General features: G+C 56.9%; 1 protein-coding gene and 1 long non-coding RNA gene across 2 annotated transcripts; one reads left to right on the top strand and one right to left on the bottom strand.

Annotated features, from left to right (window-relative positions):
• Positions 1–1,482: 1,482 nt before the first annotated feature.
• On the bottom strand, positions 1,483–6,564 carry EVX1 (even-skipped homeobox 1). Its single transcript, XM_009452825.4, has 3 exons — positions 5,843–6,564; positions 3,988–4,244; positions 1,483–3,406 (listed from the first exon to the last, which is right to left on the bottom strand). The coding sequence occupies exons 1-3, from the start codon at positions 6,267–6,269 to the stop codon at positions 2,867–2,869; spliced, it is 1,224 nt and encodes a 407-aa protein (XP_009451100.2). The 5' UTR covers positions 6,270–6,564; the 3' UTR covers positions 1,483–2,866.
• On the top strand, positions 2,047–10,069 carry LOC104007140 (uncharacterized). Its single transcript, XR_001719151.4, has 3 exons — positions 2,047–2,347; positions 6,571–6,839; positions 7,298–10,069. It is a non-coding gene; the product is annotated as an uncharacterized LOC104007140 (long non-coding RNA).
• The last annotated feature ends 3,997 nt before the right edge of the window (positions 10,070–14,066 follow it).

The raw sequence follows: 14,066 nt of genomic DNA, 5'->3' as shown, positions 1-14,066 counted from the left end.
TCCCTCCTGCAAAATGGAACCGAGATGAGGCAAAGCTAAGTAGAGACACTGAGAAAGCTGAAAAATGAAAACAACATCATGCTAGGCCCTGGTCTAGCCTTCTCATTTTACAGATAAGGAGGCTGTGATTGTGAAGGGGCAGTACCTTCTTCAAGTCAACTCCCACTTCTTCCCTGCCACCACCCAAATGGAACGTGTCATGCCAGATGGGGTAGCCTGATGCAAGTGGGCTAAGAATATTTGGGGGGAGAGGGGGAGTGAGAAGTCGTGCCTAGCGCCAAACCGCAAACCTTGGCAAAAGGGAAATTTCATTATGAAGTAATGAGTAATTCCTCCTGGCAAGATGTATTGTTATATCTTCCACTTCAATTTGGAGGAAGAGAGGCTCAATTACCCAGAAAATACAGTCAATTAAAGGCTGCTGATTGGACACGAAGCTGGATCATCGATCTTGTACTTTCCAATATCTCTGCAGACACCTCATTTTCCCTCCCTATTAACTGAAAATACGCCTGGCATTAAGGCAACATGCAGCCCATTTACCTGTCGCAAGCAATCTCTGCCCAATATGGAGCAACTGCAAAATTTACCAGGATTTGGCACTCAGGAGCTTTTGGCTGCAGGGGAGGGGGTGCTGGAAACCTCAGGGCACAATTTGCTTGGGAGGGCACCCGCTACTGTGTGCAGGAGGATTTGCTGTGGAACCCAAGGAGGGAGGAGGGCATTTGAGGAGTCTCTATGTGCTGGCAAAGACAGTGGCAGAGGACTCCTCATGTCTATGCAATCCAGAGCCTCCTGGACTCCCAGAAGGCACCCACCTCTCCCCTGCTTAAGTGGAACTCCACAACCAGCCACATTTGGCTCTCCTGTGGGGGATGCAGGTGCAGGCTGGAAGTTAGCTGCTGAGCACTGCCTTTCCTCTTGTCCTAACCCCTCAGAATCCCACCCTCAAGATGACTTCCAGTATGAGGACAATTCAGACCAAGATGATCCCAACCAAGGAGCCTTCCTCCCTGCTGTCCTCCACCCTCAAGTGCAGAACCAGTTTGACCAGAAAACTCAGGTCTCTGCAGTACTCAGGCTCTACTGCCACTGCCCCACTCACCTTCCCTTTGGGCTGGGGTGGAGGCAGGTTGCTCAGAGACCACAACCTGGGTCCCCTTTCTGTTGCTCAAAGGACTGGAACAACTGGAGAAGAAACCACAGGGGTGGGCCCCTGGCAGCACTCTGCTGCCACTTTACCCAGGAACGGTTCCCAACATACCCAAAATTAAGGAAACATGCACCCCAGGGCAGCTTGGAGCCTGTCTTCTCCACCTCCATGCAATGGCTGCTTGGAGCCTACCAATGACAAACAGTGGCTTGGAAGACTCTGTGGGTCCATCTTTTGGTTCCTTCCCTATTCGAACCCATGGTGGCTGAAATAGCAACTTTAAAATTCAGTTAAGAGCTGCCTGCTGCCACAAAAACTAAAATGTAAAGTGAGAATTATGTCCAGCTTTTATTGCAATATGGTTAACGAATCATAACAGCAAGTTCTTTGGGCTTCAAAGGAAAACCCCAAATCAAACCAAATTCATTCCCTACAGGAAGAACCACTCCTTCTCAGTCAGGGTGAAGCTTGCATTGGGGTTACACGTTCTCCTCTTCCTCAAAAACTGGCTGCAAGGATGAGTGTGGGAGTGAGGATTTGGGAGTGGCTCTAAACAAACCCTGGTGGAGGCCACAGACAGGGTCCCCAAAAGGGACAGAAGGCTCCCACTGGTATCTGAAAGTCAAGCTCCAGTGGTAGCTTGGGAAGAAAATGAGAGAAAGTTGTAAAATACCCAATGCAAAGTGTAGGGCCAGAAAGTTCCTGGTGAAGTGAAGGTGAACAAGCAAAGGATGAAAATTGCCTCTAATTTACCGCCAGATACTGAGAGAGGGAGGTGAAGTTCCCACTCCCTAAGCTCTTCCCTGGGCGCCTTGTTAACAGCTCAGCTCTGGGGTCAGTGGCCAGCTCCATGGTGATCATTATTACACATTCAACATTCACAAACCCTCCTCGCACACATCACTTGCTAATCAGGGTGTGTGCTGGGCCCAGGGAAAAAAGGCTTGGCCTCATAGAAGCGGCAAAGGGCTCCTGGGGCATCTGCAGCCTCCCCGGCCAACAAAAAAGTGGGGGCAGGGAGAGATGGAGCCGCAAGTTGAGAAGTGTCACAAAGCTGGGAATGAGGAAAGAGATCAGGTGCTGGCAGACGCCAGACCCAGAAGATGCTGTGTAGTCGAGGCTCCAGGTTCCATGCCAAGGGGCTGGATTCTCCCTGGTAGTAAATCATCTCTCACTCTCTCCTCCAAATGACTGGTATGTTGCCATCCACCAGCCCCTTGTCATGCCTTGGAAAAGCTGGCAAAGATTAATCTCTACCTGCTCTGCATACACAGCATTTTGTTCAGAGAGACAGCAATTTCCCTTTCCAGTGCTTGGGCCTTGGCTGGAGAGAGGGGGCCCGGTGAGAAGGAGTGTGAGGTGGAGGGTGAGGGGCCGAGGGGCTGGATATTGGTTGCTGTTGCTGCTAAGTTTTGTTTAGCTTTGGAGCTACAGCCTCGACCCTGGTGGGGGGCGGTGGGTCCGGAGGCTGCCCCGGAGGAAGGTCTCTCAACCTCTGCTTCCCTATCCACACTCCTGCTCCCCAAACGCGCCAGCCACCGCCACTTCCTAGGCTTTCCAATTCTTGCGGCCGGATCCCGCTGGTCCTTTTCCGCCCTCTCCTTTCCCCCTTGGCGTCCTAGGGGCGAGGAGCGAGGAGCGAGGCTGGCTGAGTCCCGGGGCCGGGGGGTGACCCCACGGGCGTCATGGAGCCGGCAGCCAGCCGGCGGCCCCTTATCTAGTGAGGGGCACCTCCTCCCTCTGGTCTAGCGCGACGGAGGAGGCCTTGCTGAGCACCGAGGGCGCGAAGGTGAGGAAGGAGTCCGAGCGGGAGGTGGAGGCACAGGTGAAGTCCGAGGCGGCGGCAGCCCGGGGCGCCAGCCCGTTGGCCGGGCCGCTGTGACAGGCGAGGCAGGAGCAGGGGCCGCCGGCAGAGGCGCCCAGTCCGTGCGCGGGCCCGGGGTAGAGCGGCGGGTGGCGGAAGGCGCACAGCAGTTCGGGCCGCGGGTAGGGCTGCGACAGCACGCGGAACGTGTCGAGCGGGCGCAGCGGGCCGCTGAAGGGCGAGGCGGCGGCGGAGGCGGCGGATGCGGCGCCCAGGCCCACCGGCGAGTAGTAGGGCAGGGGCAGGTGCGATGGGAAGGGGTAGGGCAGGCCGCCCGCGGCCGCCGCATGGCTCATCATGTAAGTGTAGAAGGCGGGGTCCGCCGGGTGGGGCCACGTCATGGCCAGGCGCTGCCGCTTGTCCTTCATGCGCCGGTTCTGGAACCACACCTGGGGAGAGGAGCGGAGCAGGTTCAGTAGCTGGACTTGGCCCGATGCTCAGAGGCCAGTAGTCTGGTCCCGCTCCGGGGACAGTGTTCGCAGGGCAGGAACAGCCAAAGCAGACACCAGCCGGGTAGAGACCGACGCCACCACCACCACCTGGAGCTGGAATCCCTCCGAGAGAGGTTTGGGGAGTGACTCCAGCCCGCTCCCTCCTTCCTTCTGCCCAGGTGGCCAGGCCCCCGGGGTGCCAGAGGCCAGTGTGTGTATGGGAGGAGCAGTGAAAGGACATGGACTCAATTGGTCTGCGGCCGCAGAGAGCGTGTCCCCAGAAACTTCCTTGTCACCCGCACAGGCACTCTATCCCCTTCCCCCACGCCCACCCCTAGTCTATTTAACTAGGAAATGTACAGAGTCAGCCACAAGGCAGCAATGCCTGCCTAGGAGCTGTCACGAGGGTCAATCTGCACGCGCCGGGCAGGGAGACCCCAGGCCCAGATTCCTGGCCTGCGTTTTAGGGAGTTGGCAGTTGGCATTTACTTCCCGCTAAATAGGTGCACACCCGCCTCCCCAGCCTGGACCCCGCATACCTTGATGGTGGTTTCCGGCAGGTTTAGGGCGGCCGCCAGCTCACATCTCCGCGGCCTGGATACGTAGTTCTCCCGGTAGAATTCCTTCTCCAGCCGCGCAATCTGCTCTCGGGTGAAGGCGGTGCGGTAACGACGCATCTGGTCACTGGCGCTGCACGCCAGGGTGCCTTGCGAGCCGCCCCCACCACTGCCGCCGTTGCTCTTGGGGGTCTCGCTCCCTCCGTTCGGACTGCCGACCAGCGCCTCGGAGCCGGACCCTGCACAGCGAGTCCAGAGCACAGGCGTGTACAGACACAGACACACAAACGCCATTGAAGTGGGGCTGTAGGCCTAAGGTGGGAGGGTGATTTGGGAAGGGACACCCTGTCAGCCACCTCAGTAACTGTTTCTGCTAGGGTACTGCGGCCTCTGGGGAACCCAAGAAGGGAAAATAAGGGCCTGCCCTTGATTGGGTAGGTAGAGGTCTTTGGGGAGGCCTTCCCTTCCTCTAAGGCATCCTGGGTACAGGGGTTCCCAGCCGCCCTTCCCACCTGCCCTGGAGCATAGGTGAGCTTTCTGCCTCCCGTTGGCAGGGGTGGGCAAGGGTGTGCACTTCTGACAGGCACATGAGTTGAGATGCACCTTTGTGCTAGAGGGTTGTAAACTCTGGGTCAAGTGCGTTGTAGTATGCTGGGCATTCAGAGTTTCCTTGCTCTTATGTGTGACAGGCTGCCAGAACAGGTGTGGGAATGTGTACTAGGTTCCGTGTATTGCAGGGCTGGAGTGAGAATGCATGTTGAGTATCTTATTTATTACCTTAGTATATGTGAGTGGAGTCCAGGTTGTTCTGAGGGTTATGGGAAGGAGGCTGGGTGAAATCGGTGATAAGATAGTAAGGGGTAGGTGCAGGTATTCAACAAGGCGTTGGCTGCCAAGGCCAGGGGGTGGTCTTTCTTCCCCCCCCCCCAGGCTCTTTCCACTCACTCCTACAGTTCTGTGGAGGAGTGTCTGCTGGTGGGCTCCCCTCTCCTCCCCCCCACCAACCCGCGCCCAGTTTTCTACCCCCTTCTGGGGAGGTGATTGTTGGCACAGAGGGAAACTCCCTTCCGGGCTATCCACCCCCTTCCCATTAGCCTTTGGTGGGGAGGGGTTCTCCAGTTAAACCAGCCCCCCTTTGGGCCTACCTCTGAGAAGGGTGGGGCTCCAGCCCCCTGCAGCTCCTTTTCCTTTGGGTGGAGAAGTGGGACTAGGAAGGAAAGGGGAAGGGGGGAGGACCCGATCTCTGCCTTTTCAAATGCAACCGGAGACCAAAGGCAATTAGACCATTGGGACCATTTCCGACCTGGCGCCGCGAAGCCCGGGAAGTGACAAGGTAATTTGGACCTCTGACCGACGTGCAAACTGGTCGGAGGGCTGCAGCACCCGGGCTGCCCAAGTGGGCCGCAATTTTACGGTCCTTTATGGACTCCTGGCTTCCGCGCCTCCATGCCTCTTACACCCCGCCAGCCACAAACTGCCCGGATCGGCGTTTGATCTTGCCCTCGCCTGGGGAAAGTGTCTTCCCCGAGCAATTGAAGCATTCCCCGAGCAGTTGAAACACTGGGTGCTTGGGGTGAGCTTTGAATCCCCCAAGTCCAGGACTTGCATCCGCCCCCTCAGCACCCCTCACTCAAGGCACTGCTGTCACCCTCAGTCCCGCCAATGCCAGAACACAGTAGGAGACCCCCGCCAGAACGCAGATAGCAGAGAGAGTTGCTCAGGTGGGTCCCCCCAGCCATCCTGCCTTAGGGGAAGGGAGTGTCTTCCTCCTGGCCTGCGCCGAAGTGAAGGGTGGGCGCAGCGGGAGGCCCGGGGAGCGGAGGGGCGCGGTGGCTACCTTTGCTGTGCTGGTACTCGGCGTTCCCGGTGGCGCAGTCCGGGGTGCAGCTCACCTCGATTTCTTCATAGAAATCCGACTCGGTGTCCGAGCTACTGGGTTGCCCCTGGCCGGAGACGCTGTCGACTGAGGGGGCCGGGGGTCCTGGGCCGAGCATGGCCGCCCCATCTACCCGGGGCTCGGCGCCCGGCCCCGCCGCGCTGCCTGCGAGTCCATCTACCGGCTCCTCCTCCGGGCCTCCCCCGCCGCGCTCCCGGGTGGCCGGAGGGACGGCCCGAGGGCTCAGGCAACCACGGGGCACCATCTTCTCGGGCGGCTCCGGCAGCGGGCTGCCCACGGCTTCGGACAAATTTGAGACTCTCTTGCCAACCAGAGTGCCAAGCTGACCCCCATCCAGAAACACAACCATGTCCTTTCGGCTCTCCATCCCGGGGCTCTCCGGTGGGGGAGGGGAAAGCCCCAAGTGAGTTCCTAACCCCGGCTCCCTGGGTCTCCAGCGGCCGGACGGATCTTGGTTGCAAGAGGGAGAAAGAGAGGCCGGGTGCCTGGGAGGGCGCGGAGCTGCTGGAGCGCGGTCTGGACCGCGACCGCGACCGCGGCGGTGGCGGTGGGGAGCTAGGGTCACCTTGTGAAGCGAGCGCTCCTCTGTGCCGCACCGCCTCTGGGAGGAAGCCCCATTGCCCTCTTCTTTCTAAGCTGTCATCCTCCTGCTGCAATCGTCATTACAGTACCGCTGGTGACGCCACTCGGCGAGCGCAAGTGGATAAATAGAAACGTCTGCCACAGCGAAGATGAAAGGAAACCCGCAGCTAATGGCTCGGCAGTGATGCGCCAGGTGTGGGCCTCGCTCGATTGGGGAGGAGAGTGTGAAAACAGACAGAGAGACACACACACTGAGAGAGGGAGACACCCAGGCAGAGGGGATGCAAATGGAATGCCGCAGAAAGAAAAGAGAGCTTAACGCGCGCGGCGAGTTCCGCAGGGGCAGCGGGACTAGGTAATTAAATAAGCTTTTGATTTTTTCTTTTATTGTTGTTTTGACTTTTGTTTTCTTAACTTGGTGCCTTGATCTAACACCGATGAAAGAATCCATAACTGCATTTTAGAAGTGTGAAGCCCGGCTTACAAGCCTCAATTCTGTCGGCATTATTACAAGTGTCTGCCCCTGGCAGCTAACCTCAAACTGGCTGAAAAGTCTTTTTACAAGCTACGGAAAAATGTATTCCCCCGCCCCAAGTTGACTGGAGAGCTTGAGGCTGGGCCATCTTTTCCTCTCTTCTCCTCCCTCTCCCTACCCACCTCTGTCTCCTTACTCCTGGGAACCAAACTTTGCTATTTTTCTTCCCCAAGGGGCAAGAAATAAATACCTTATTATTTTTTTTTTAATTTAAAGACCCGCCTTGGCTTCTGTAAGAGTGTGTGCTGATTTCTTTTAAATACCTCCTTCCCATCTAGATGGCCTTAAGTTTTCCACAGCCTGGCTTCATCTTGAGATGGCTATTCGTACAAGAAGTCGCTTTCCCGTTTGCCTGGACCTCGCCTGCACTCCAGGTATGTTGGGTGGGGAGAGTTTCTAAGAGTTGTCTTTTTTTTTCCTTGCCCATATTTTAAAGTATTCGTTCAGAATCAACGAATTCTCCTGGAAAGAGATTTTTCGAATGAAGAGGCGCCAGGAATGCGGCCCCTGCTGTGGCAGTACTGGAGGCCCCTACCTGGGAGAAGGCAGTAGCTTTCACCGCGCTATTTTGGGCAGGGATTCAGCCTCCCTGAGTACAAAAAGGTTGGGGTTCATAGAGGTTTGACTCATAAGGTCCTCTCCCAAGTCCCTGCCTAGGGGCAGTGGTACCTGTCTCCAAAAGTGGATGGCGTTTGAGGTAGAAGAGAGTGAAGTCGCTGAAAATGCCCTAAAACAGCAAGTAAGTAGGGGCTCTGATGAAGGGCTGGAGGTGGGAGCAGGGGTTGTTGAACTTGATATCTGGGAGCTGCCATAGGCCTCTCTTGGCTCCTCTCCCAGGGAAGAAGCTGGTATAAAACTCCTTCAAACTTACCCTTTTTGAGCTCCAAGCAAGTGTGCTGGGGCCAGGTGGGTGGGCTGAGTCATTCCCCACATTGCTGAGGGCAGGAGGTGGGCACCTTCTATGCTCAACCCCCCTTTCTCCGCCTCCTCCCGAAGAGCTTCTAGCCCTAGGCAGCCAGCTGCAAAGGGCAGCCCAGCACCTCCCTCCTTTCTGTGTCCCTAGCAATGCCCCAGCTTTTACAGGTAAGTCCTCTTCCGTGACCTTTTTGTCTGTTATCTCCTACTTTTCTCTCCTCCTTTTTCTCTTTCTGTATTCTTCTCCCTCTTTGCTTCTCTCCTCCATCTTCCTATCCATAGGGTTAAGGAAGGTAGAGGAAGTAAGGGGTCCAAAGAAAGACAAAGTTTCCTCTTCACTCCGGCTTTCCACTTCTCTTTCAGTCTAAGACGATGTTCATTAATCTTGCCTGGGGGCGGAGGCAGCGGGATCCGGAAGGTAGTGTCCACATAGATATTTCTACTCCTTGGGACTCCTGAAGCCACTATGTGCTGAGCACTGCTAGCCCCAAAATCCAGGGAAATGTTTTAGAGGTGAGAGGATCAATTGGGAGTGAGGGGAGTCAAATCCTAGAACCTTTTCCTGCCTTGGAGAGCTGTCCAGGTATTCTATCTTTCTCTGTCCTCCCTACCAGCAGCCACAGCCTGAGGGAGCACCTGGCTTGCTCTCTTTCCTGTCAATGGCAAGCCCCCTGGGCATCTGTCTTAGAGCTTCCACGGTTGCCTACTCTCTATAGGGCCCTCCAGCACTGGGCCTTTGCGGTGCCCACCCTCCTCTCCTCCTTGAGCGCTTAACCTTCTAGTGAGTAGCCTGCTGCCCCCATCTCCTGGGGGCTGGGTCCTCAGAGGGACTCCTGGCTCCCCACCCTGCCCCCAGCTCTGCATTGAACGGGAATCCTCTGTTTGATCCGCTTTTCTTCTGGGTGAGATGAAAGCCGAGTAGGAGTGAGAGATCAAGGAGTGCCACTTAGTCTCCTTTCTGGGTCGGGCACTACGGAGCAGGGCTTACATCCCGCGGAGAGGGCTGGATGGAGCTGAGGACCAGCTTTTCAGAGGGAGGTTGCCTCCCTCGGGCTCCAGATCTGAAGCTTCAGGGACACATCCCCTCAGCCCAAAGCCTTCCCCAGCCCTCTCCCGACTTCTGCCCCGCTCTTTCAAAGCTGACTGTTTGGCCAGTCCTAGGAGCCTAGGGAACCACCCCCACCCCCGCCCCTTTCCACCGGCGCATTAGGGGGAAAACGTTTTAACCAAATGTCACTTCTTCCAAAAGCATCCTTTCATCAACCTCACATTAACAGCGGTTGGGTTTTTAAAGGAAAGAAGACAAAAAAAGAGAGGACTGGATAAGAACACTGTTTTGGTTTTTTGGGCGGTGAATGTGGGGGGAGTATTTAATAACATCGTTATCACTGTGTCGTGAAGGTTATTCGCGGCGCGGCTCGAGAAGGAAGGTAAATTCCGAGAGCAAGTGAAGCCCTGCACAACCCCATTAAGCCTGGGCAATCCCATGACAGCGGAGAGGGGGTGATAGCAGCTGAGGTGGAGGCCGCTCCAGGCCCGTCGGCTTCTCATTTCTCGCGGCGGGGGACACCCATCCCCCACCTGCCACACGGCAGGCCCCCCGTCCCTTCCCCCGCTGGGGCGACGGGCTCCGGTCCAGCCGGCTCCTCTCGGATTGAAATTCTCCGGACTTCAAAAGCTCCCAGCTTGGCTTCCGCCGGGGCTGGGCTGGCCTGGCCCGGGTCGGAGGGGGGTGGGTGGGAACCCCGGGGAGGCGACGGAGATAAGATGCGCGGGTCGTTTTAAATGGAATCGGAAGCCGGGCCTAGGCCCCCAGACGCGCGGGTCAGCTGGAACAGCTTCGCTCCTGAAGAAAACCGGGCTCGGAAAAGCGGCGCGTGTGGGGCCTGCCTCCGCAGTCTGCCCGCCCGGCTCGGGGGAGATGGCCCGCGGCCCCGATCACCCTCCCCAGCCTGCAGCGGGCCTTTCAACGGCGACAGGGCCCCGAGAAGGGAGAGAGCGAGGAGTCCTGAGCCGGGGGGCCAGGAGCTGGCTTGTCGGCTCACGTGTCGGTGAAAATGTGATCAGGAAAAAAATGTTTTCGCTTCTCTTTGGTTAAAAAGTAAGAACAAAGGGAGCTTCCTTCTAAACAATAAGCGTGGTCTGGCTGTCGTGAATATTAGTCTTGGGCCCTCCGTCATCTTCCAGGCTGTGATGGGGGCGCCAGACTGCTGGGTCCTCGCGGTGGGGACAGCCGGAGGTGGGTGGTTCTGGGACCCGCTTCCCCCTTCTGCCTTGGCAGCTGCTGATGCCCTTTTGGGAACCCGGTGCCACTGCTGGGTGCACCCCTGGGGAATAAGGTCGAGTGGATCTCACACTTGCAGGCAGATGAGGGTTGACCACTCCCCTCACCTCCTTGCACTGCAGTGGAATCTGCTGAGAAAGTCGGTGGCAGCCGTGTAACTGTGGCAGGCACTGTGGAACAGTTTCTCCTTCAGACAGGGGGAAACTGCAGCTTCTGGAACTCTGATTTTGAAGAGTGCCCCCTCCTCTCCACCCTCCTGGAATGGAGGGCCAGGTCCTGGGAGGCAGCTGACCCTGCTGCACTCCTGCCTGTACACCTGTCTGCCTGGGTTCCTTAAGGCCAGCCTGGTAGCTTCCTGGCCCTGTGCTAAGGATGTCTGGTCCACATCCCCATTCCCACCACTGGCCCATCCTAGGGCTGGAGGACCCAGGGTAAGACTGGCAGCTGAGGACCTCCCCAAGCTCAAGGTTTGCCCCCACCTCAGCCACTGACTGGAAGGGCCCAGTGCAGTTTGTGTCCAAGAGCAATTCTCCAACACCCAAGCACCCAAAGGCTCAGACATCTCCCTCCCCAACCCTAGCAGAGATGCTATGGATTCTTCTTCATTATTGTCCTGAAGTTTGCTTTTATTACAAAGAACATCAACACCCATTTCTCATTTAATCTAACAATCTCATTTAATTTAACAGTCCTTTAAAAGGCCTCAAGAGTCCTCAGTGCATTTTTTCCCACAGTTGTAGAATGACTAGTGGTCTTGACTCAGACAGCTAGGTCAGGGCTGAGTGTCAAACCAGGCTCAGTCTCCCTTCCAAGGCCATGTCCCTCCCTGGCCTTCAGGGATGCCTCAACCCCCAACAATGCTTTAACTCTCCATAAGGCAACCCTCCACAAAGCCTCAGCCTTTACTGGGGTTTAGGCAGTTCTATGGGCCTCTCAGAGAGTGTCCCTCCTGCCCTTAGAAGCACCTGCATGGCTGGAAGGCTCAGGGCCCACACAGCTGGATGGACTGGTCCTCACCCTGCCACCCCCATCCCTCACCCACACCACACATACTTTTCCAGGAGGGCAAAGAGAAATCCCTCTTAGAAGTCTGGAGTTCCCACATGATAAGAGCAGTCACTGCTCTAAGCGTTTCACATGTATTAGCTCTCCAGCCTCACAACAGGCTCTGAGGAAGACAGCATGAATCATCTCTATTTTGTAGCTGAGAAACCCAAAGCACAGACAGAAAGCTGATGTGTAAATGAGCATCAGGATTCAACCCCTCCCTCCAGCTCAAAGGCCACTTTCACAATTTGAGAATTAGGAAGGTGCTAAGCATTGCCTTCTGAGACTTCTCTTCCAAAAATTCATCTTGTGATTTTTTGTGACCAAGGCCTCTTCTCTACCTCATTTCTAGATTAACTCATGGAGGGGGTTGGGAGAGCCACCCTCAGGAACGTAGGGTAGGAGAACTGCTCTGCCAAAGCATGTGGGAAGGGTCTCAGGGCCTGAGGCCAGAATGTCAGAAATATCAGTGCAGCTGCTGATCCTGGAGACCCTAAGAGACAAAGCCCAGTCCCTCTCTGACCATTGCAATCCACTGAGGCCCTGAGAACGTTTCTGGAAAGGAGCAGGACTTACCAAGGTCACCCAGGCAGTTTTAACCTCTTAGGTATGGCCCCTTCACATAGCCATCAGCCCTCTTCCCAGGAAAATGCAGAGGCAGAGAAGTTGGCCTTCAGTTCCCAGATCCCCCACCCCCTTGGAGCCACCATACTCCAGGCACAATTCCCTGAGCCATTTCATAGAGAGTGTAGCTTTACCAGGGTATTTTCCCTTACATGGCTGCTACCCCCTTCAAATTGACCTCCAGGATTGATTGGTCCAAGGGGCAAGACCCAAGAGTCTGGCCAGGCCTGGTCACACCTGCAACCTGGCTGGGGACATCCTTTATGTTCTGCATGTGCCTCCATCCAAACCTCTAGGCTCTGGACCTGCATCAGGGAGAGAATGACCCTGCTGGGGTTTCTCCTGTAAAAGGCAGGACTCGGCTTGGGCTGACCTTCCTTTGGGATAAAGGAAACCCAGAGTCCAGGGAACTGTCCTGTTATTATCACTGTATTACAACATTGCTTCATTTACATTATTGAGAAGAGCTTGGAGTGGGGTCAGGGGAGGATATGTTTTCAGGAACTTTTGTTTGTTTTTAATAGATTTTGTCCAGGCACAAATCCTTTCCAAGCACTGGGCTATCCAAGGGCCAGACAAACCTGACCACCTTGCTCCCCCTACTCCCAGTCCCCTGCCATGGGGCACCATCTCCACCCTCTTCCATCCCTGCACTGTAAGAGGGAACCTGCCCACTGCAGCGCCTGTCAGGGCCACCCAACAGGGGCAATGCAGGACCGCAAATCTGGGTGGAGGCATCATTTTGGGCTGTGGAGTAGTAGAGGACAACTCGATGGTCCCAAAATTCTTCCTCCAGGGTGCAGGTGTCTCTGTCTCTGTGTGCTCTCTGACCCTGTGTCTCTCTCAGTTCCCAAGCTGAGGAGGCCAAAGCCCCTTCCCCTCTCCTGGGCCCGGAAGACGGAAGACTCGGTGGCGCCTAATAAGGAGTAGAGGAGTCGGTTTACCCGGTGTGGGATGAGAGAACTGCCCCGACGCCCCCTTTCCCCACCCCAGGCAAGGAAGTCCAACTGGTTGGGCTGGCTTAGCTTCTCCCTCCCGTGAAATGGAAAACTCTCTCTATGCGGAGTTCTGGGGACTGACTTGCCTAGAGACCCCTCCTGGCCCAGACTAGTCCCCACCCCCCTCCTACTGAGCTTCTGAGCGTCCGACGAGGCACAGCCCCTCCCGTGGTGCAGCGGGAAAACGGACTCCCCGAGAGGTTGAGGAATTTGCTCAGAGTTACACAGTGGGGAAGAGGCCAAGCCAGGATTTTAACGCAAGTTGTCCAGATTCCAAGGGCCAGATTCTCCTCTGACATTAACGCCGTGCCCCAGGACCATGGACTGCTTTCCCTAACACCCAGACAGAAAACTGCGATGCCTTGGGTATGATTGAAAGACCCAGATAGGGATCCCCCTTCCCAAGTGGGTTGGGCGGATGCGGCCGCTGTCCCCGCGGGCGGTGAGCGACGCGCGGGAGCCAGGTGAGGTTGGTATCCGGGGAGCGAGGCACGAGGGCCGGGTGGCTCACCGGGAGGGGCCTCAGGGCGCCGCGACGTGGAGGGACTGCGCGATCCCAGCCCAGAAGCCTGGCGGTGAGTCTGTGCGGGTGAGTTTCAGAGGGTGGGGGAGCGGCTATCAGGGGCGTGTTGCAGCGGGAGGAGGGTAGGGCGGATGCCAGCCCAGAAGCCAGGGAGCCGCTGGCTCAGGACTGAAGCACGCGCCACAGGCTGGGCTCCGGCCGGGAGTATCAGTCCCTCCCCTTGCCCCAGGTGCTGCCTGGAGCCCCTTGAGGGTCCCTTTCCATCCTGGGAGCTGGTCGGCCGCCTTGTCCTTTCTCCGTGGCCCCTTTCTGCGCCCTCCGCCCCTCGCCGCCTCGGTGACAAAGCGCAGCTCCCGAACTGCTGTCTTGGTGCGCCCCCCACTGCCGATCGCCAGAGGCGGAAGTCGCGGCGAGTCCCAGCATCCTTGCTGGCTCGGATCCCGCGGCTCTGCCCGGAGCAGCGGCCCCAATCCCCCATCCCCAGAGGGCAGCCTGTTCCACCAGGCCCTATGCGCCCGCTCTCTGAGCTGGACCCTAAGCGGGATGGGTGATAGGTCAGAGCCACTTAACCTCGGCTTCTCTAGACAGTGATTAACCGCGGTGGGGCGGGAAGTATCAAGCAGTTCTGCGAGCTCCTTCCTCCCACCCCCACCCCA

The sequence above is a fragment of the Pan troglodytes genome, chromosome 6 (genome assembly GCF_028858775.2).
Source record: "Pan troglodytes isolate AG18354 chromosome 6, NHGRI_mPanTro3-v2.0_pri, whole genome shotgun sequence".
NCBI lineage: Eukaryota > Metazoa > Chordata > Mammalia > Primates > Hominidae > Pan > Pan troglodytes.
The sequence above is the reverse complement of the archived record's forward strand: the minus strand, read 5'-3'. Positions and strand labels throughout refer to the sequence as shown.

Bases quoted from the DNA above. Each gene is read 5' to 3' on its own strand.
- EVX1 (XM_009452825.4), bottom strand. From the start codon at position 6,269: ATGGAGAGCCGAAAGGACATGGTTGTGTTTCTGGATGGGGGTCAGCTT. The intron at 4,245-5,842 runs GTAGCCACCGCG...CTCGCTGTGCAG, and splicing joins CGAGTACCAGCACAGCAAAG to GGTCCGGCTCCGAGGCGCTG. The intron at 3,407-3,987 runs GTATGCGGGGTC...TCCTCTCCCCAG, and splicing joins TGCCGGAAACCACCATCAAG to GTGTGGTTCCAGAACCGGCG.